This window comes from Pararge aegeria, chromosome 22, assembly GCF_905163445.1.
Source record: "Pararge aegeria chromosome 22, ilParAegt1.1, whole genome shotgun sequence".
Lineage (NCBI taxonomy): Eukaryota > Metazoa > Arthropoda > Insecta > Lepidoptera > Nymphalidae > Pararge > Pararge aegeria.
In genome coordinates, this window is record NC_053201.1 from 13,336,579 (window position 1) to 13,357,819 (window position 21,241).

The 21,241-nt window shown below is 39.4% G+C and overlaps 2 protein-coding genes across 2 annotated transcripts in view; one reads left to right on the plus strand and one right to left on the minus strand.

The window, feature by feature from the left end:
* Positions 1 to 947: 947 nt before the first annotated feature.
* LOC120633814 (nucleolar complex protein 3 homolog) lies at positions 948 to 12,571 on the minus strand. The gene is made up of 13 exons (XM_039904172.1): positions 12,460 to 12,571; positions 12,097 to 12,374; positions 11,627 to 11,850; positions 10,888 to 11,135; positions 9,750 to 9,915; positions 8,149 to 8,269; positions 6,406 to 6,619; positions 4,841 to 5,029; positions 3,968 to 4,149; positions 3,054 to 3,262; positions 2,606 to 2,784; positions 1,780 to 1,991; positions 948 to 1,177 (listed from the first exon to the last, which is right to left on the minus strand). Exons 1-13 carry the CDS (start codon positions 12,463 to 12,465, stop codon positions 982 to 984), a joined length of 2,424 nt encoding a protein of 807 aa, XP_039760106.1. The 5' UTR covers positions 12,466 to 12,571; the 3' UTR covers positions 948 to 981.
* Positions 12,572 to 12,913: 342 nt separating this feature from the next.
* Positions 12,914 to 21,241, plus strand: part of LOC120633993 (regulator of G-protein signaling loco) — a 128,416-nt gene continuing 120,088 nt past the window's right edge. Inside the window, exons 1-3 of the mRNA XM_039904431.1 lie at positions 12,914 to 13,490; positions 15,128 to 16,647; positions 17,582 to 17,791. Of these exons, the coding sequence (XP_039760365.1) occupies positions 13,082 to 13,490; positions 15,128 to 16,647; positions 17,582 to 17,791 (2,139 nt within the window). The 5' untranslated portion in view covers positions 12,914 to 13,081. The remainder of the gene's footprint in view (positions 13,491 to 15,127; positions 16,648 to 17,581; positions 17,792 to 21,241) is intronic.

Genomic DNA, 21,241 nt, shown 5'->3' on the forward strand with positions numbered 1-21,241 from the left:
ACGCAGTAGATATTATGGTGCACATGAGTGTGCGCAAACGCAGGGGCACTCTCTGTTCCCCCACTCGATTAGTCGGATGGGACGACAGCTCCGACGCGACCGGAAAGAGAGCAGGTGTAGGACCGACATTTTAACGTATTATCCCAGTATCGCCAATTTTTTTTTTGTGGTACAAATTTATAATGTTGTATCTTATTATTATGCAGTATTAATTATGATTATTATCATAATGTGAAATACTACATAATAAAAAGATCGCAAAATTATCTTATATAGGTTATTGCCTAGCGGCTAGGACTTGAGGCGAGATTGAATCCCGGCACGCAACTCAACTGTTCTTAGTTCTGTGCGTTTCAAAAGCAATTAAAATATCAATCGCTTCATCGGTGAAGGAAAACATCGTGAGGAAACCGGCATGCCTGAGTTCTTCATGATTTTCTCAAAAGCGTGCGGAATCCATCAATCCGCAATGAGCCAGCGTGGTGGAATGCTGCCTAAATTGTGGGAGTAGACCCGTGCCTTGTAGTCGGCCGGTAATGGGTTGATATGATGCTGATGACTCTGACAATTTAAAGATGCTCTCAGTTTAAGTGGGAAAATAACTATGCCGACGTTTATTACGTTTATTTGTGGGGCGACCCTCGTGGCAAAGCGGTGAGCGGTGTGGTTTTATAAATGGAGGTCCCGGGCAGGGGCAGTTCGTCCAGTGGGAGGCTTCGGCCGTGGCTGGTTGCCAGCCTGAGACGTCCCGCCAAGCGATTTAGCATTCTGGTACTATGTCCCGTAGAACCAATTAGGGGTATGGATTTAATATAACAGCCATTTCCCTAACATGTTATCCCGCTGCCATCTTAGACTGCATCATCACTACTTTACCAAAAGTGATTTACAATGTTATTATCAACGACACAATGTAGGTTCAAATAAATCGAATTAAAACTCAATATTTATTAACCACGTTTATTTAATTGTATTAATAAATCATCTTACAATGTTTTCTTTTAACGCCATCTCTACTGCCTCTTCTACGTCCTGGCAGTGGGTCTTGAGATCAGTTTGGGCCCACGCGTGGGTTGACTTGATCTTGCCAGGCTGGGTGTTGGGCTTCGGCGGCGGTACGGACGGCTTGAACGACATCTGCGACCCGTCATAGTTGGCGAATATTTGCATTGGCGTTCTGAAAAACGTTGATAAACTTGTTTATTAAGAAAAGTTACAAGGCTGAATTCACACGCCTGTAGCCGTATTTCGTGGGCAGTGAGTGGGGAGCCGTATTTGTTGATTTGAAAAGTATTATATATAAATCGTTTTTATAAATTTTAAAATGCATATAAAAATTTTCGGAATCTGAATCGCGGCCTGAGCGCTTTGTCAAATTAAGCTACGGCTCTCATACCGTCGATGCCGATATTAGTATATGACTTTCACATCGGTCTTATAGCGACTGTAGCGTCATCTAGTAGGAAACGTTGCAGTTTCGATCTACTTTTTCAAATATCCATATTACAATGAGCCACGTTTGAAACAAGAGATGACACATTGCTTTTTTATAATCTTTATCAGTGTTTTTACCAACAATTCAAGAGTCAAGAGATTCGCAGGTTCAAATCCTGTCGTATCCGAAAATTTTTATATGCATTTTAAAACTTATAAAATTGTTAATTCCTCCAAGTGTAGCTAATAAAAATTATATAAATCGTTTCAAGTTACAAACAGTATATATAAATACATTTTAGGTTTTTTTTTTATTACTGACCGGTTGCCTATAAGGATACTCACAGTTTGTTAAGTTCCGAAGGCCAACTCCCTCTGGCCAGCAGCGAGGCAGCCGCGTTCCTCACAGTGGGGTGATAGTGCCTCCTCAGTACGCAGACTTCGTACGCGGTCGCGGAGTGTGCGTTGCAGTGCTCCGGGGAGGGCGAGGTGGGCTCGAACCGACCCGACCCCACCGTTTCGTCGGTTTCAAACAGCGACGAAAGCGCTTTGCTTTGCTGTAACATAAATATTAAATAACAATATCACTTCTTTCTTGCTTCTCCTTTGGTATCTGCACTGAATTAAAAAAAAAAGCTCCGAAGAACTTAAACCGACGGGCACTTCTGAAGCGTTTATATATGTTACCATTATGTTTAGGTGATGGTGGAACTACATTGGTTAACCTAAAACCGGTAACGTGCACAGGGTATGCAGATGATATTAAAGAAAGGAAATCAACAGTAAGAGCTATAAAAAATAAGGGTAGACTTGTAGACTTTTTATAACTCTTTCGACCTATCCTTAAGTTTTTTATAACTATTAGATATCATAATCCGCAGCCTATTAACATCCCATTGTTGGGCACAGGCCTCCTTTCAAAGGAGGTACGCTTTTAGAGCATATTCCCACCACGCTGCTTCAATGCAGGTTGGTGGGCATTCAAGACAGATGTCACAAATTATTGACAATAACTGAGACGGACGTCTTAACATGCTCTTCGAAGCACGGGTGCGAAGTGCGTGTAAATAAACTAAACAATTTTCCTTGTTGGTACTGACAATTCTTTAACAGAAAAAAACAACACAATAGGTATTGTGTTTTTAGGCGATGAGCAAGGCTTTGTTGTCACCTGCGTGAGGTGGTGCACCAACGCGAGTGCGGCCAGGGCTCCGTTGTGCTGCAGCTGTAGGGCGGCCGTGGCCAGGCGCTTGCTGAATGCGCGCAGCACCGCGGCCGACACGCGACGTGCGCGTGCGCACAGTTGCCATATCGCCTCCACTATTATCGATGCGTCGCCGTGACTCGCACCTGACAAAACAATACATGTGACATTCCTAATAAAATAAACCCAGGAAACGCTTTAATCGGTTGCCTAATGATTTAAGTAATGCGTAGAGAAAAACATTTCACCAACCCTTAAATAGCGAAATACCAAAGTATATGAGTTGCCTAGTGAAATTCGATTGGTGGAAGGTAAATAAATGTATGCCTAGGAAACTTCTTTGATTAGGCGTTACTTACTAAGGCATTACCTTGTTCGTAGTCAGTGAAAACGGACATTAGTTTCTAAGTTTTACCTGCGTGCACCTGCAGCGTATTAGCATAGAGATGGTTGTGAAAGTGCACGGGGTCCACGTTGAGCGCATCCCCGGCACCCGAGAGCACGGCCAGCACTGTGCGCACGCACAGTAGCCGCTCCCGGTGCCCGATCAACTCGTCCTTGAGGAGCCGGGACAAGATGGCCACCAAGTCCGAGTAGTACTCCAGATTGATAACGTGCGTGAATCTGTAACGATTTAAATTTACTATACAGTGGAGCCCCGGTACTGCGGCCCCTGTCTAATCCGGCGCCCTGACATGTTTATTATTATTGAATAATTTTTTGACAATTTTCGTTAGTAAAATGTTCTGAAGCCACAAAGGGGCCGGGCGGCTGAATACATAATAAATATACTACGACAATACACATCGCCACCTAGCCAAAAAGTAAGCGTAGCTTGTGTTATGGGTACTAAGATGACTGATGAGTGGAGTTGATGCGACACATCTGAATATTTTTTTATGAATAATATACATAAATACTTATTATATACAGATAAACACCCAGACACTGAAAAAGATTCATACTCATCACACAAACATTTTTCAGTATGTAGTGGGAATCGAACCCACGGGCTCAGAAAACAGGGTCAATCGGCCGTCAAAAAATAAAGAGTATAAAATAAATTAAATCACTATCTACGGCCGAAGCCTCTTAGATCAGACCAGGGAGAATTCAGAAATTAAAAATTATAAAACCCTGGTGCTCCCACTTAAAACAAACAGCGCTCTCTGCTACGCCAGGGAGGTCGCCAAACGGGCTTCTTAGGCTGCCGTGCGTGGGCGGTTAGCTGCCGAAGCCTCCCAGCAGTGGTCGTGCGACGGGCGCGTGCGACGGGCGCGTGCGACAGGCGCGTGCGACAGTCGCGTGCGACAGTCGCGTGCGACTCACTTGGCGAGTCCGTCGAGCGCGGCGGCCAGCAGCCCCGAACGCGGCGCAGTCTTCAGCAGGCGGAAGTAGATGTGGAACACGGTCTTGGTGACCTCCGTGAGCTGTTTGCGCCGCGCCAACTCGCTCTCCTGCGCCTCCGTCTCCAGCAACTCGCGTTCCACCTCTTTGAGCTTCTTAGCGCGCTGTGCGGGACAACAAATAAAAGTTTAGACTAGCTGATACCCGCGACATCGCATGAATTAAAATTTTTCATTTCCACGGGAACTCTCTTATTTGCCGAGATAAAAGGAAGCCTATGTTCTTTTCCATGGGAAAGGCTACATGAATGCCAAATTTCATCCAAATCCGTTCAGCCGTTTTTGCGTGATTGAATGACAAACATCCACACTTTCACATTTATTATTTTAAGTAGGATAATAAGAAGCGGTGATAGACCAATGGTTAGGACTGCGTTTTAATTTTCAAGGAGCCGAGTTTGAATACCAGCACGAAGCTTTAACTTTTCGAAGTTATGTGCGTTTTGAGTAGTTAAATATCACTTGCTTCAACGGTGAAGGAAAACGTCGTGAGGGAAGCCGCATGCCTGACAGTTATCTCGATAATGTTCTCAAACTACTACAATCGATGGATATCATCATCATATCAACCCATTACCCGCCCACTACAGGCCACAGGTCTCATCTCAGTCGACTCCACTCACCTTCGTAAACATTATGGAGAACTCTCAGGCATGCAGGTTTCATAACTCCGAACAGTCAGTAGTGCGTGTAAGGGCACGAACTCGTCTCCGCGAAAGGAAAACAGGAGCCTTGCCTTAGTCTATCACCGCTTTGTTAGTCCTTAGCTAGTGAAAAATACTGACTAAAAACGTGCCTTCTTCTCCATTTTGGAGAGGTTGACGATCCGTTTCTTGTGCCTCTCCTCCTGGCGCTTCTTGTGCTGTATCTCGGCGTCCTTGTCCAGCTCAACTTGCTTGATGCGCAGCGCCAGCAGGCAGGCCAGCGCCGCGGGGTGCAGGCGGTCGCCGCGCCTCTTCACCAGCTGGTTGATGAGGCGCACGATCTGTACAGGTGTTACGACTTAGTTTCAACAAATTTAAACTAGATGGCGCCACTCGTTCATTGTCTCGCTATCATTTTGTTCATCTCAAACAATATAGTGTGTAGTAAATTTACTTTCGCTGAGGTCGAGCCCTGGGGCTCATCTCAAGCTCTCGCGCTCGCCCCACTCCCCCGGTTAAGCCGTAGCAACCCCTCAGCCCTCTGCAGGGCTAGAACGGGCGGGAGATAAAAAATATATCCCCTGAAAAGGAATATAATTAACGTGTCCTCCTGCTAAAGCACGGGAACAGGGAATAGGCGAAGTTTACTCCCGTTTCTTATTACACTTATATTATTTGTCGTCAATCCACGACTACAATAATAAATAAAGCCTTTATTGCCGATACATAGTTTATTTTTTATTTTATTTTATTTACATAGTACCTCATTGTCACCTGACAAAGACTGTAGTCCAGACTGAGTCGCCTCACTGTGACATATTTGCAGATCCTTAGAACACTTTTGTTAATCATTGCCCACAGTACTGTGAGAAATGTAATTGCACTAGTTTATAACTTAACTTGATTATGTAACTATGCTAAGTTACTAGTAGGTATAACTACTGTAGCGTTATTTTAATGATCGTGTTATATTAATGTTTTTTTAGTTTTTCTTTCTTTTTCTCTTTTCAATTTGTATTTAATTAGTGTTATTGTTGCTAGCCGCACTAATTGAATTATATACAAAGGTAAAAAAAATAATAATATGTATAATGTATAAATTTAAATAATTTTTTTAGTATTTTTTAGTTTAATGTGATAAGGGAGTCTCCTGACGCATAGGTGTTTCCAGGTGTACCGGTTCCGAGCTTTCCTTGCTCATAGTATGCCTGCCGTCTGTTTGACATCATCAACTCAGACCTGACAAAAAGTACAGGACTAAATAAACATAATTAAAAAAGCAAAAGACGGCCTTATCGCTAATTGTTATATTTTTTTTATCGCACTACAAGTATGCCCTTGACTGCAATGCTGCAGTCTAAGACGGTAGCGGGCTAACCTGTTAGGGAGTATAGCACTTATATTTACCCATAAGCGGTCTCGCTAAATCGTCCCGGATTTAATTCCCGCAAGGGGCTATTTGGGAACTTATAAGTTCTAATTTTCTCTGTCTTGGTCTGGTGGGAGTCTTCGCAGGTTTCCTCATTATGTTTTCCTTCACCGTCCTACTACTTCCTGCGTCTGATAAATTGATTGTATTCGTACCGCCGCCGCACCGCGCCGCTTACACTCTATATAGGATGGTTCTTAAACCAAACTATAAATTAAATTTTTTAACTTATTTTTAATTTATTAAAGATTAACAGGGTGAGATTTAAAAAAAAAACGTTCAACTTACAGCGAGAGTAATTTCTCCCTTCTTGTCCTCCGCGAAGACGTTGACGCAGCTGTCGGTGACCACTTGCCGCGCGGTGTGGTCTCTGCTGTCCAGGAACGGTATGATGCTCTGGGCGATGTTGGTCGCGTAGTTGAAGTTGGGTCGCGCGACCAACAGGCCGGCCATGCATCGTATCGACACCAGTGCTAGACTAAGCGTTGGTTCGTCTAGTTTCCTGCAAGTAGTTTTGTTTGGGTGGCTTCGGTCGTGGCTTTTTACCACTCTATCGACAAAGAAGGGCCGCCAATTGATTAAGTGTTCCGGTACGGTGTCGCGTCCAAACTGTTTTGGGTTTATGAAAATTAAGCTTAATTTGCTATACTCCGCAAAGAGCAGGAGAATCTGTTTGGTGTAATTTATAATTTCTTCAATCTTTATACTCCACACCAAATAGATCTTCGGCAATGTACCCTCTACGCACGTTTCCCTCCAAAACCGGAGCAACCATTTTTCAGGTTCATAACATCTTCATGTCATTGGCTGCTAGGCAGCGTTTTGTTGGTAAACATTTCCTATCGAATTTGGCTTATATATAGGTTTAGTGAGACGGGCATAACTCAATCAATCAAACCCAAATCATTGGATAGAAGCAGGCGTTACTTTGCGGAATTCCCTGATATATTAAGACTTGTTATTCATTCTAAAGTCAACATCCCCTGCAGGGCTAGCACGGGCGGGTGATGAAAATTATATCCCCTGAATAGGGTTATCCGAAATCGAATACCGAAAATCACAATGTACAGATTTTCGGTTTATTTACATAAATTCCACATCTTCTCTTTAAACTCTTATCCGTTATCCAACACAATGTCGGGTACCTTGCAGACGAAATCATGGGAAATCGCATCATAATAGAATTCGTTCCTAAAATACGGTATCCTTAACATTATAAACTTAAATCACGCGAATCCCTCCGTTTAAAGAAATAGGCATACTTACTGTAGCTTCACAATACATTTATAACAATATAGTATTTGTAAGACAACATATTAGTCTTTATAAACAAAAAGTGGACATAAACAGTCGACTTACAAGAAATGGTCATAAATTAGTGTCATCTGCATATCGTCTGCGTAAGGTACAGGGATCATTTGTGGGATTGAGTATACGCTTTTATAATATGATTCCTAAGGTGATTTTGGACTTTCCAATGCACAAGTTTAAAGAATTTGTTAAAACACATTTATTACAGCGAGGTTACTATACAATTGATGAATTTTTTAATGACAAGGTTGCCTGGAAGCATCCGGCTCCGCTTTCAGCTCTCACAAGATAGAAAAATGAATGTTAAAATGCAAAATGTAAATTGTTGATGTTGGAAAAGAGCAACTGCTGAGTTTCTTGCCGGCTTCTTCTCGGTAGAATCTGCCTTCCGAACCGGTGGTAAAATCACTACAAACAGACAGACTTGACGTTTCAAAAGTGCTTGTATTAGGCCTAATCGAAATAAATGAATTTTGAATTTTGAATTAAACAAAAAAAAAAGGTTTGTCAGGTCGGGAACTAGCTAAGCATTTCATTTAATTAAAGCACCGATTCTGTTGTACAGCAATCTTCAAAGTACAGGCTAGTTTCATGATTTCTGTTACAGGTCTAGAACTAAATTCTTTCGTCTTTTTTGTAAGTGGAAAAGGACAGCACTATTTTAGACCTGCAAAATTAGTTTACTAAGCTTTGAGTTATTTCCTGTGATTTTCTATTTACCTGTTATCTCCCTTTTTCCGCCGGAGAACGTTGGCCGCCTTCTCTAACCTTTGTAGGTATCTTTTGTAAAACTCTAACAGCTCTTTTTCATACTTGTATAAAGATAGGGTGTCCTTTTTCACTGTGAATGAAAAGAAAACATCATTTTGAGGCCTGTGTCAATAAACCCCTATCAAGCAAATAACTTAAGCGGACTAGTTCTGAGGATGTAAGCGTTGATTTACGGGGGGACCAGGTTCAATCCGCGGCACGCACCTCTTACGTTTCGAAGTTATGCGCGTTTTAAGTAATAAAATATTACTGGACACAGGTAAACGCAGCGTTGGTCGGCCCCAAACGAAGCGGTCACACTACATCAAACGAGTCGCTGGGAGCTGCTGGAAACAAGCGGCCCAGGACCGTGGATTTTGGAACCCCTTACAAAAGACCTATGTCCACAGTTGACTTCAATCGGTTAAAGTGGTGATGGTGATGACGATGATGATGATGAATGTTAGTATTGCCTGTTGGATTAACAGACTGAGTAGGAGACAGGCAAGATACGCCATAGCGGCCATAACAGGACACTTCGGCACAGGGTCCATGTTGCTCAAAATGGGCATAATTGATGACCCTACATGTAGGGCCTGCAACGAGGACGTCGAGTCCATGGAGCATTTACTTTGTGGATGCGACGGATTGGCTAGAAAACGGTTGGACCTCTTGGGAGTGGCTTATCCACAACCAGAGGATTACTGTGCCTCCAACCTAAAAGCTTCAATCAAACTCTTAGAGTGGGTATTTGAAGCTATTTAGGGTGAGGGGATACAAGGACAGGGCGAGCACAAAAGATCCTGGAGGGTCGAAGTGCACCCGCTGAAGCGGGCTTCATTACAAGATAGATAGATTGCCTGTTGGATACACTCTTTCCGGTGGCGTGCATATAGGATATGCACAGAGTATGCACTAAGTGGACATATGATACGAAATGAAATAAATCTCCACTGCGAGTTATGAAAAACTCACAGATAGGCATTGTAAGGGTTATAAAAAGCCTTAAGTTTGTATACTCATACCCATGCTAGATTTCTTCATTTTATATCATCTGCATGTGTGTAGTTTATGCACAAATCTTTAAAATCTAACATCATTGTTACTTTGTAGTGGATTTTTTTAACTATTAAAAATGTCACTATCTTATGTCAATCTTTAATTTGAGCACAGTATTTATTGATGTTTAAGACCACATTTTCCTTAACTACGGGGAGTAGTTGTATTATCACAAAGTTTTTCAAAGAACTCCAAATTATGTTATTTCAACAAGGCTTACTCTATAGAGAAGCTGACAAGAAAATCAGCAGTTGGCCTTTTTGAACATCAACAATTTAACATTTATTATTTAATATGAGTTCGAGTTATAAAACACTTAAGGATATGCTTTGTAAGAGTTATAAAAAGCCTACACTTAAGTTTGTATACTCATACTCATACTGGATATTTTCTTCATTTTATATCATCTGCATACCTACATGCAAGCCACTAACTCCTTCTATCATAAAACCAAGCAGGCACTGCCTATATGAGCAACGCTTTAATGTATTCAACATGAAAAAGAAACCTACGTTTAATATCAGAGTAGTCTTGATGCCGTAGCTTGTAATCTGGCAGGATATCTCTGAACACCTCGGCAGCAGATAGGGTGGCTAGCTTCCGCACAGACATGAGGTTCAAAGCTCCGTCCTTCAAACGCTCTTCCATCAGGTATAGAATTGGGAATAAGTTCTTCAGCTGTAACAGTGGAGTGTTAAGGAATATCCGTGTTTTATTAATATACCATCATCAATCCATTACCAGTTCACAACAGGGTCACCCAGAATTAAATTAAAAAAAAATTCAAAATTCATTTATTTCAAGTAGGCCTAATTAATAAGCACTTTTGAAACGTAAAGTCAATGAGAAGGGTTAAGGCCGCAGTCCACCACGCTGACGGCCAAGTGTGGATTGGTGGACTTTACACACCCTTGAGAACAATATGGAGAACTCGCAGGCGTGCAGGTTTCCTCACGATGTTTTCCTTCACCGTTAAAGCAAGTGCACATAACTGCAAAAATTCAGAGGACCATAGGCTCGAACTCTGTCTCCACGTAAGGAAAGCCATAGCCTTACCCACTAGGCTACAACCGCTTTTGTTAATTATGACATCTTATTTACTAACTATTTGTTTCAACTTTGTTATTATAGGTAGATAAACTTTGAATAATTTCTCATTAATATAGACTCGGACATCAATTTTTTTTTCAATACTTTTTTAAATTTGACATTTAATGATTACTTAACATTAGCTGACATTTAATGATTACTTAACGTTAGCTTTAAGTCTGACATTTGTAGGGGCTTAATTAAGCCATAATCGAAGAATCAAATAAATATACAAGAAATGATTTAGACGCATCAGTGAAAGCTGCTTAGTCTATTATATATAATAATAATACAATGATGTTATATGATAACTTATGACAATAACTTTGAACCTTAAATCTGTGCTGCGACAAAAGCTTATAAATCCCAAACAAATCATCTTTAACAAACTGTTTTCACTTTGATGTCACAGTCATTATCATGCTAACCGTTTGACATGCACTGCTGTATGTAGATCTTTTGTAGGGAGTACCACAGCCATCACAGCCAAGCAGACTTGGCTTCAGTGGCTCTGAAACTTGCGTAATGACATAATAGCATTGACTAATTCTACTTTAGTACCTTTTTCTCTGGACTCTCCAACAAAGAGGAGCATAGGGCACCTATCCTAAGTTTTTCATGTCTTAATTTATCCCGCCTTGCAGCCAACAGTTCGACTGTGGTTACTTCCTCAACTTCATCTGGTTGAGGAGCACTAAGTTCTTCTGTCACTTCCATACCAGAATCCGATCCTGAATCTATTTTTGTATCCTCAGTTTTGTTTTGTTGCTGTTGCAGTTGTATGTTATCTTCTTGCTCAGATTCAGATTCTAGAAAGTTATTAAAAAATGCTCAGTATAAATATTTTCAAAAAAATATACCAGAAAATATACTCATTGTGGAGGACATCCGTGCCCTGTAGTGGGGCGGTGGTGGGTTTATGAGATACAAGAAAAAAAAAAACTATTTCTACACTAAATTTAAGAGTACAGAAAATTTCATTCCAATATGCTAACCATGAATGCCTTAGAACCGGTTAATAAATGTAACTGGAAAATTTCAGTAGTGTAGTATATGTGAAGCTTATATAATATAAGCTTATATAAGCTTATATTAATAGCTTGATGGACACAGTTTAGCATATTGCTGTATGTTTCTTGTATGTCCCTTGTGAAGTGCTCTGTTTATAGGTGATGGTTTTCAAGTGGGTTATCTACTCGGTTTGTCAAATATTTAAAAGAAAATCTTAATCCCTAACTTTGCATGGGAAATTTTAACAAAAAAACATTTGCATGATGCTGATTAGCCATTTAAACCTTACCTTCACATTCTTCTGCTCTCTCCATTACTCCATCCTTAGTCTTTATAGGCAGCAGAGGCCTCATTTTCTTGGCTGGACGCTCTAACTGTTCTTTCTCATATTTCTCTTCTACATCACTGTCATCTGTGTCACTCTCTGCTCCACTGTCAGTGTCAGACACATTAGTGTCAGTCTCTCTGATTGGTTTAGGGATTTTCTCTTTACGTCTGCGTTTTGAACCACGCCTGAAAAGAATGAAAAAAATATTATGTTTTTAATGGTTTTGGTGGAAATTAAGGAAACACATATGCAAGGCAAACAAATATTACAGAAAAATTATAGTAATAGTAATATAAAAGTATTTCACAACTTCCTAAAAAGGTTTTGAATGATATTATGCGTATTGTAAGAAAGAGACCGATTTTGCAATCTATGATCCAAAAGTTATGATTTGATATCAACATTTTTTGTCTTAAATTCATAACACTTACTTATTCTCTGGTTCTGCTTGTGGTATATTAGACAATAACTGTGGCTGCTTGGCGAGTCTATTGGCGATATATCGCTGCTCGTCTTCGTCCAACATATCAGCCCATTCGTTACTTGACGATTCACTGTCGCTGCTGTACTCCGGTTGAATCTGTACGGGAGTTTTTTGCTTCTGAACCTTCTGTTTGTGCCGCTGAAGCTTTAATTTTCCCTGCTTCTTCATTTTATTAGTCGTCTGGTTGTTTCTTTTAGTTTTACTGATCTTCATTTTACCTTTCTTCTGTAAAAATACATGACCAAAAGGTTAAAACGAAAACTTTCAATTTACAGCAGTATGGGTAAAGAACAGTAGTAGTGTGACTTACCGCCATATTTATGATATTTTTTATTTCTCTTAGCTTTTAAATAAATTTATATAATAAAATACGTGAAAAACGATTCACAGCAAAAAAGCGTGCAGCATGGGTTTGACAGTTATCAAAACAATCAAAATATCTGTGACAGTGACAAATGACACTGATTTCAACAAATACGTTCCGTAGTACGTACGTGATAGACAGTATACAATGTAGGTTGGAATTAAATTTTTAAAATAGATATTACTAGAAAATTTATAAATATTAAGCATTCAAAAGAATATTATTTAATTGCCCAGTAATTTATTACCAAAATTAAATTATGAATATCGTTATTATTTCAACTTTTTAATATTCTAAAAGGTATTTGCGTAGAATGAAAAAAACAAGTTTTGTTGTTATACATACTGTACGCCGTTTTTGAACGGATACCAAACAGCAAACTTTCTAAACGTCATGTCAGTTGAGGAGACCTCGAAACTTTCTTGCAACTTTTAAATTCTTGTTTTTCTAGTTTTCCTGACTTTGAATAATCGTTTGGTGCAAGTAGTTCTATAATAGACATAGTGTTTAAGTGAAAAAATGTGTGGAGTTTTGGCGTTCACGCAGTTTTGCCTGTGAAAAGTTACGTATGATGGTGCCTCAACAACAGCGGCGAAGACGTCGCAGGGCAGCTTTATCTAGAACTGCGGAGCGGCGAGTTGTGGTTGTAAGAGGCGCTGGTGGGTTTGGGTTCACTATAGCGGGGCAAAGGCCTTGCGTCGTGTCTGCAGTAGCTGCAAATGGGCCGGCGGAGCGGGCTGGGTTACGTGCTGGAGACGCGTTACTTGCAGTGGATGGAGCGAGCGTAGCTAGGGCTCCTCATGCCTCGGTAGCGCGGCTAGTCGCATCAGCACCTGGGCCGATAGCGTTGAGCGTGGCGCCAAGAGAGTCCCCGCCTACTGATACTGAGGACACAGAGCCCGAAGAGAGGGCTAGGACTCGAAGGAGGTACCCGCCGCCTCGTCGGAGGCCCCAGCCGGCTATGCTGCATCATCCAGGTAACGAGTTACCTATTTATAGTTAAGAAATGATTGACATATTATATTAATTTTACTTCCTCTACGCCCTAACTCTGCTACCAATCTACTCAACTTTTGGTGTAGAGTTACTTGATAAGATGCAAAGTATTTTTATCCCAGCAAAACAAGAGTGCAGCTAGAACCTTTGATATCATTGTAAAATAAATAAGCTATCAAAGTGGTCTTTACTTGTTTAAATATACTAATATTGATTAGATATAAAAGTTCCAATGTTAATTATTGTAGTATATTGTAGTATTGTAGTATATGTAAGTGTATCTTTTATCATTTAATCACTGTGTAGTTATGTCAGTAGCTTTATCAAGTAGAAGATATAAAACAAATTCACCAGTCAAAGCTTTAGCCAGTTAGATTCTAGCACCATCTTACCAACTTCAGATATCCTGAATGTTTGCTTTATTTGTGAAAAATTCATTGAGCACCGAGCACTATGCCATTTTGTTTATCTTATTCGTCTTTTGCTTTTTTTGGCTTTTAGGTGTGCCAAATCAGCATGCTGTACTTCGCCAATGTCATGTGTACTGGAAAGATCCACAAAAGGCATTGTCAAAAAAAATAATTACATACACACTGCATTATATATGCCACCACATTGTACTCTCCTGCTATGTGTTTATATCTGTGTAACTACTTTTTTTCTTTGGGGTACAATTAAAGTATTTTATTCATTAATTAATTCATTCATTATACTTTTTATCTAACTGTTGTGATATTCGTTTTTTTTAATGTTTGTATTAATCAAATTCATGCACTGTGTAAAGGTACTATGTATCTTGTATAAGCACCATTTTGTATTTTGTATTGTTATGAGTTGCCAGTATTTTATTAGCTGCACGGTTCACGGTCAATTTACTTGTTATTGCTAACTCATTTAACTTTTAGTTTTACTACCAGCCTCCTTCAATGAGGGACGTACTCTAAGGTCTTTAAAGCTCCTGTCTGGTGATGCCCGATTCTTATACAACCACTTATAAATTTTGTAAGTATATTCTCTGAAAAACAACGGAGAATATCGAGGTTGCATGTGCAACTAATCCTACGCAAAATAATGAATATGAAAGTGTTTGTTTGTCTTACTCAATTTTTGTTAGTTTAAAAGACAGAGTATCATAGGCTACTTTTTAGATAGTCTTATAGGATCTGTATAAAATCGTAAGAAACGCGGGCAACAGCTAGTAGAATTATAATTTTAGTTGCACATGTGAATGAAGGTTCTACCAACTTCAAAAGGGTTGATATTATCAACCCTTTTGAAGTTGTCTGTGTCCTCCCACAATGTGACGGGTTAAGGCCGCAGTCCACCACGCTTGCCCAGTGCGGATTGGTGAACTCCACATACCTTTGAGAACATTATGGAATAGTCTCAGGCACCCAGGTTTCCTCACGATGTTTTTCTTCGCCGTTAAAGCAAGTGATATTAAAATTGCTAAAAACTCATATAACTTACAAAAGTAAGAGTGTGAAGTTTGTGCTGGGATTCTAACTCGCCCCACCGAAAGTGTAGTCGAAGACCTACCCACTGGGCTATCACCGCTTCCGAAGACTTACGAAGCTATAAAACGGTAAAAAAAACTTAGCATTGCAATATGTTACAGGTTGTCACGCAGCGCCAAGTACTTCCGGAGTTAATGAGATTCTTCAAAACTTAAGTCGAGCTCAGCTTACCCCGAACCACCTTGCACGTCTTGAATGCCGCGCTGTAGTTGGATACCTGGGCACTATAGAAACACCCCAAGCGGCTCCTAACGCTGCTCCGGGCAACGTGAGGAATGCTGTAAGAAAGTTAAGACAGGAAAGAAGGACGGCTGCACCTGTATTGCTATCTGTTCTTCCTAACGCGCTGCTTCTACGCCGTTCGAACGCCCAAATACTTGCTCAATATCAAAGAGAGAGGATACTGTATGCTGGGTGCGGATCCGATGCTGATAGACGATTTTTTGGACTAGTAACGGCTGCTGAAATTACCGATTTAGAAGTTGAAGCATCACACAGTTGCCACGTCTTCGCCGTAGACCCAAGAATGGCGGAACATGACGTCCACATCACAAGAGCGCGAGAGTTCCAAATCGCTTGCACTAGAGACCCAGTTGCGGAGAGATGTCTGGAGTTCCCACCTTCCGCGGAATATGTCGTAGGCGTGGTAAGAGGAATGTATTCCTTGCCACCGGATGACTGTTCTAGTCCTTCTATACAGCAGATATCGAAACTAGCCATTAAAAGCGACAGCCCAGCACTTGGCAACTTCTCCAGGTGTAACAGACCAGTGTTCCGCGCCCCTAGAGACCGTAGAGCCTGCAGACACGAAGAAGCTAGAGTAGACCCACCGGATTTCGTCGCGAACTCCCCACAACCAAGCAACCATAGTGAAGTGACAACCACGTCGAGTAACAGTGATTCTGGTATCGGTTTTCACAACGACTGTCGGAACATCGCAGATAGGATATTGGTTGTTGATTTCGCTGGACAGCAGCCGGCGCCGGGTCGGTTCCGGCAAGAAATACCTCGAAGACCTATGGGTCTAGTCGGATGTAGCAGTTTCGACGCCGATGGAACGTTCCTCTCCAACACCACTCCAGTAGTAGACGGTTTTGGTGGTCAAGGCAGACCCTTAAATTTGGACGATGTAATCCTCAACGCGAACGATTTACCACGCCACGTCAGTTTAAGAAACGATGAAGATACCTACAACTACAATAACATTTATGGCAACGTTCCATCCGGTTCTAGAAGTTTCAACGGTGCGGTCTACGACCAAGTTTACACTGAAAATGAGGGGCATTACGAGTTCATTCCGCCCCAATTGGAAATGGATGAGGTAGACAGAGTTGCGGAAACATTTAACTCCGTGGAAATCTACGAGGAAAGACAGCGTCGTTTCGATTACCAATCCAACGAGTCTGTGGAAAATGTTACCGTTATTTCTGGTACAAGTAAAGCGAGTGTGGATTCAGTATCGGTTTACTCGTCCCGGAGTCACGAGGAGGCCAGGCCGTCTAGACGACGGCACTTGCAAGCCTCGTTGGACGACATGCTGGTCATAGGACTAAGAGATCCACCTCCCCAAAGAAATAAAGATGATGATAAATTCCTGCACCCGGGGAGTGTTAAATGCAAGGTGAGTTTAATCAATATTATTTAGAAAGCCGAATGGCCGTGGGTTCGATTCCCACTACTGGAAAAATGTTGTGATGAACATTAATGTTTTTCATTGCCTGGGTGTTTGTCTGTTTATTATAAGTTATTTATTTATTTGTACACCACGTCAAGTTCAGAAAAACAAAAAAAAAGAACAGTATGTAGTAGGATACAAAAGGCGGCCTTATCGCTAAGTAGCGATCTCTGCCAGAAAACCTTAGGTTACGAAAACTAAAAAGAAAACCGAATACCTGTTTCAAATATACATACAAAAAATACGTACTAATACTTAACCAGACTACACATATACAACAATACTATTAATAAATATAAAAAATAAATATATTAATATATACTTATATATACCATAAATACTTTAATATGAGTTAGAGTAGATAAATAATAGTCGTCTTTATTGAGCTAGGTAATGAGCCTTAACAGAATTTATGTATTATATTAGTATTTATGTTCATAAAAATATTCATCAGTCATCTTAGTATACTGTTTTTGGGCTAGATTGCGATGGGTGTATTGACGTCGTATATTTATTTATATATTTAAAGTACGATATTGTCTAGTGGACGTGAAATTTTTCCATCAAATCTGAACCGATACTGATTTTTCTATTTTATTTGAAATAGTTATCGGAAAAGACGTGCCGCTAAGCGATTTAGTGTTCCGGTGCGATGTCGCGTAGGAACCGATTAGGGGTATGACTACTAAACTTCCTAACATTTTAGCCCGCTACCATATTACACTGCATCATGACTTACCACCAGATGAGATTACAGGGTCAAGGGCTAAAGTGTAGTGGAATAAAAAAAAAAGCAATATTAATGTGATGACGATTTTAATTACATTTTATTTACGATGATTTACTTGTTTCTGCTTTAAATCTTATTACCTTTTGATAGGTCCGCAAATCTCGACCGCTGAACATTCTCTCCAAGACTAGATACATGCTCACTGGGAAGACAGATCGGGAGAAGAAAGAGAGAGAAGAGAAATCGGAGAGACGGAGAGCTATCAGCGCCAGTGCCGGGGACGTGTCCGGGGTCGGGGAGGGCTTAGCCGCTGAAGGAGTGCCACTCGCAGCCAGCGAGCCCGACCTGAGAGATTCACAGGTAAGTCTATATGTTTAAGATGATAAAAAAACGAATGTCACAGAGCAGAACCAATATAGCACTGGAGCAGGCATAACCGCAGGACATTGCCTGTTAAATAGACACCTAACGATAATGAGAATTGTAGAAGATCCATCCTGTCCAGAGTGTGGTGAGGTGGAAACCAGTTTTCATTTCATAGCTGAGTGCCCCATGTACGCGCTGGTAAGATGGGAACTACAAGGTAACGATAGAATAAGTGAAGAAGACCTGGCAAACCTCTCTATAGGGGATATCGTGAGGTTCGCAAAAGAGACTGGTAGGTTTTAGTGGGGGATGCTGCTGGGACACCAGTAAACCTGTGTCTCAACATGGGGAATAGGGTGGAATAGTCCTTACAGAGGACTGATCACCCGCCTCGCGTCCTAAATTTATCTATATCTATATCTATACTAATATATAAATCTATAGTTTTATACGGTTGTTCCGTTAAAACTATTAAACTATACATCCGATTGAATTGAAATTTTGCAGGATACATTGACTTAATGGACAGGGTAACTTTTTTATAAGTGTTAAATCTCCGAAGTGTATAGCGGGGCCGTAATGATTAGAAAAAAACATAAAAAACTAAACAACAACTTTTAGACATGAAATTTGGACAGAATTTTTTTGGGCTATGTTACGAACAAACAAGAATGTATTTAATGAAGTTTAAATCACAAAATCGGTTACGGGGTGCTAATGAAAAAAAATGAAAATTTCATACTAAAATTCCCACAGACTTAAAATTTAATAAAAGTTTCATGTTTGTTAAATTAAGGTCACTCACTATCAGATTTCGAAAAGTTTTAGCCCTAGAGGAGATTGTGGGGGCGTTAAAATTATTTATATATTTATAATTGTTGATAACATCCTAAAGGTTTTTTTATAGTAATAAATGATGGATCAAGCTGTGGTAACCTAATGGTTAGTGAAAAACCATAATTTGTTACATAAACAGAGGAACACTTTGAATGCCATGCAAGGAACACATCCTATGAAATGACAACCTTCGGACTGGATCGCAGCTTAGCAGCTTAAATAGGCATGGGGGTAGTAGGGACTTCCCTGGACAGGCTTGGCCTCAAAATGCTTTAATAGGTACTACTACTAAAACTTTAAGTGCGGAAGAGTCTATGTAAGATTTGCAGTCAATGATTGCAACTATCTATAATTTCCAAATAATACTGGTTGCCTCTGGAAGTAGGAGGGACATCTTTAGTGCTAAAACACATATCTATATATATAAAAATGTTATGTTGGTTTGTGTACGCTTCAAAAACTCAAAAAGTTCTGCAATGATCGGGCTGAAATTTTAGCATGATATATAATACGCATCAAGGATTGTTTCTATCTATTTTTCTCAACCATTCAATAACAATGTGCCACAGCGTGACAGGGTACAACTAGTTTATATATAAATGTTACGTTTTTTTTTTTTTTTTTTGTGTTCCTTCCTTTTTTCCTTCGACATTAGGATCGAAGACTGTTCTAGGTCGGTACTCAAATATGCTACGTGATAGCATTCTGGTTTTTTTTTTTTATGCAACAACCGGGTACCTACTACAATATCTTAAATATTAAGACCTTACATACATATTTATTTATTTTTTATATTTTATTAAATACGTTAACTTTTTTTTTTTATTTTTTTTTTTTCTATTATATTTTTTTTTTTTTTTTTACTCTATATATATATATTTTTTTTTTTTCTCTTTTTCTCCCTCCATTTTCTGTCTTTGTTTAAATACATAGTTACTTTGTTTAAAGATATACCATTCCAACAACTTCTTTTAAGTAATTTTACATGACTTTACCAATTATTCAATTTTTTTTTTTTTTTTCTCTCTTCCTTACCAACTTTTTGCATTTAATTTACTACTAGTAAAGATTAGCGGGTAATCATAATTATTATATTATGAGTACCTGCAATCCACATCCATGTCGTGGTCTTTTGTTGCTGTGTGATTTATAACATAGCAACCAGAGCCTTTTTGCAATAACATTTTTTGGTTAGTTTGGCGGGCGTTTCAATATATAGATGGTTTATATATAGATGTATATTACAGAAATATACACATATATTTTTTATTTATATAATACTAGCCGTTTCCAGCCCGCTTCGCTGGGCGAATTGAAATAGGAAATAAATTACATTTTATGTTTCATTTTTATTTATTTTTTTCATATTTTTATTATTCTCCTTTTTTTTTAATTTTTGTATGAACATAAATAGGCCCCGCGGATAGAACTGTAAGCATCGATATTGTTTAGACTTACTCAAATTCCAAATTCCATCGATTTAGCCTGTATCTTTCATCCAGGTGATTTTTCTCACTAATATTCATTGTAACTTTCAATGTGCAATCATTTCCGTGCCTTTCTTCCAAAAATTAATAATAATTGACATGAAGAAAAAAATTTGAAATGAGCATTGAAAGTTTAAGTTAAAGTCATTGCAAGTCTCATATGTGAAGTTGAAATCTGTCTAGGTTCAAGTGCGACGAATTTTCTGTTAACTAAAATTTTCTCCGTGACATCAATTTTTTATAGAAAATTAATTGTGCATGTTTTTTATGAATTCTATTGGAATAAGTAACTAAATTTCTTTTCCACATCTCATGTGCTTGGAAAATGCATTCATTTTAATCTGTTACATTTCCGCGATCCCGCAATAAAAGAATTCGTCGGTTATGTAGTCTGCAAAAGTAAAATGAATGTAAAATTCTTAGTCCGTTGATTGGATAGCTACATGTAAAGTTAAGTTTTTTAAACCTCTCAATGACTTTTTCTCCGCTGCCAAAAAGACGATTGTTGTAAGGAAATACACGAATATCCCTATATACACGAAGATCCCCACCAAATTTGGAGTCTGTAGAAGTTACAGGTTAGAAATAAAAATTTTAGATTTTAACACCCACCCCCGCAATTCCTGTCGGAAGTAGACTTTATTGAAATCCATTTTGAGATGTTCTTTATGTGAATAATAAAAGATTCCCACCATATTTAGAATTTTTAGAAGCTATATTTCGAAATTGAATTTTTTTATTGTTAACACCCACCCCCGCGAACCTTATTGGAGGTGATTCATTGTAAAATCCGCTCGAAAATCATTTTTATATTACATATAGAACACTCTCACTAAATTTGGAGTCTATAGGAGCTATCGCTTGGAAATTGAAAATTTTCATTGTTAACGCCCCCGCAATCTTCTTTGGGGTGGGATATCGTAAAATTTGTTCATAAATCATTTTTACATCACTTTTAGAAAATTCCTACAAAATTTGGAGCTTGTAGGAGCTTTAGCTGGAAAATTAAAAATATTAATTGTTAATACCCACCCCCGCAACCCCCTGTGGGGTGAGCTATCGTAAAATTCGTTCATAGCCTATTTCTAAACCTCTTACAGAAGATTCCTACCAAATTTGA

Coding starts and splice junctions, on each gene's coding strand:
- LOC120633814 (XM_039904172.1), bottom strand. Junction 9,916..10,887: donor TGGAGAGTCCAGAGAAAAAG/GTACTAAAGTAG, acceptor CCACTGTTACAG/CTGAAGAACTTATTCCCAAT. Junction 8,270..9,749: donor AGACTACTCTGATATTAAAC/GTAGGTTTCTTT, acceptor TTTCATTCACAG/TGAAAAAGGACACCCTATCT.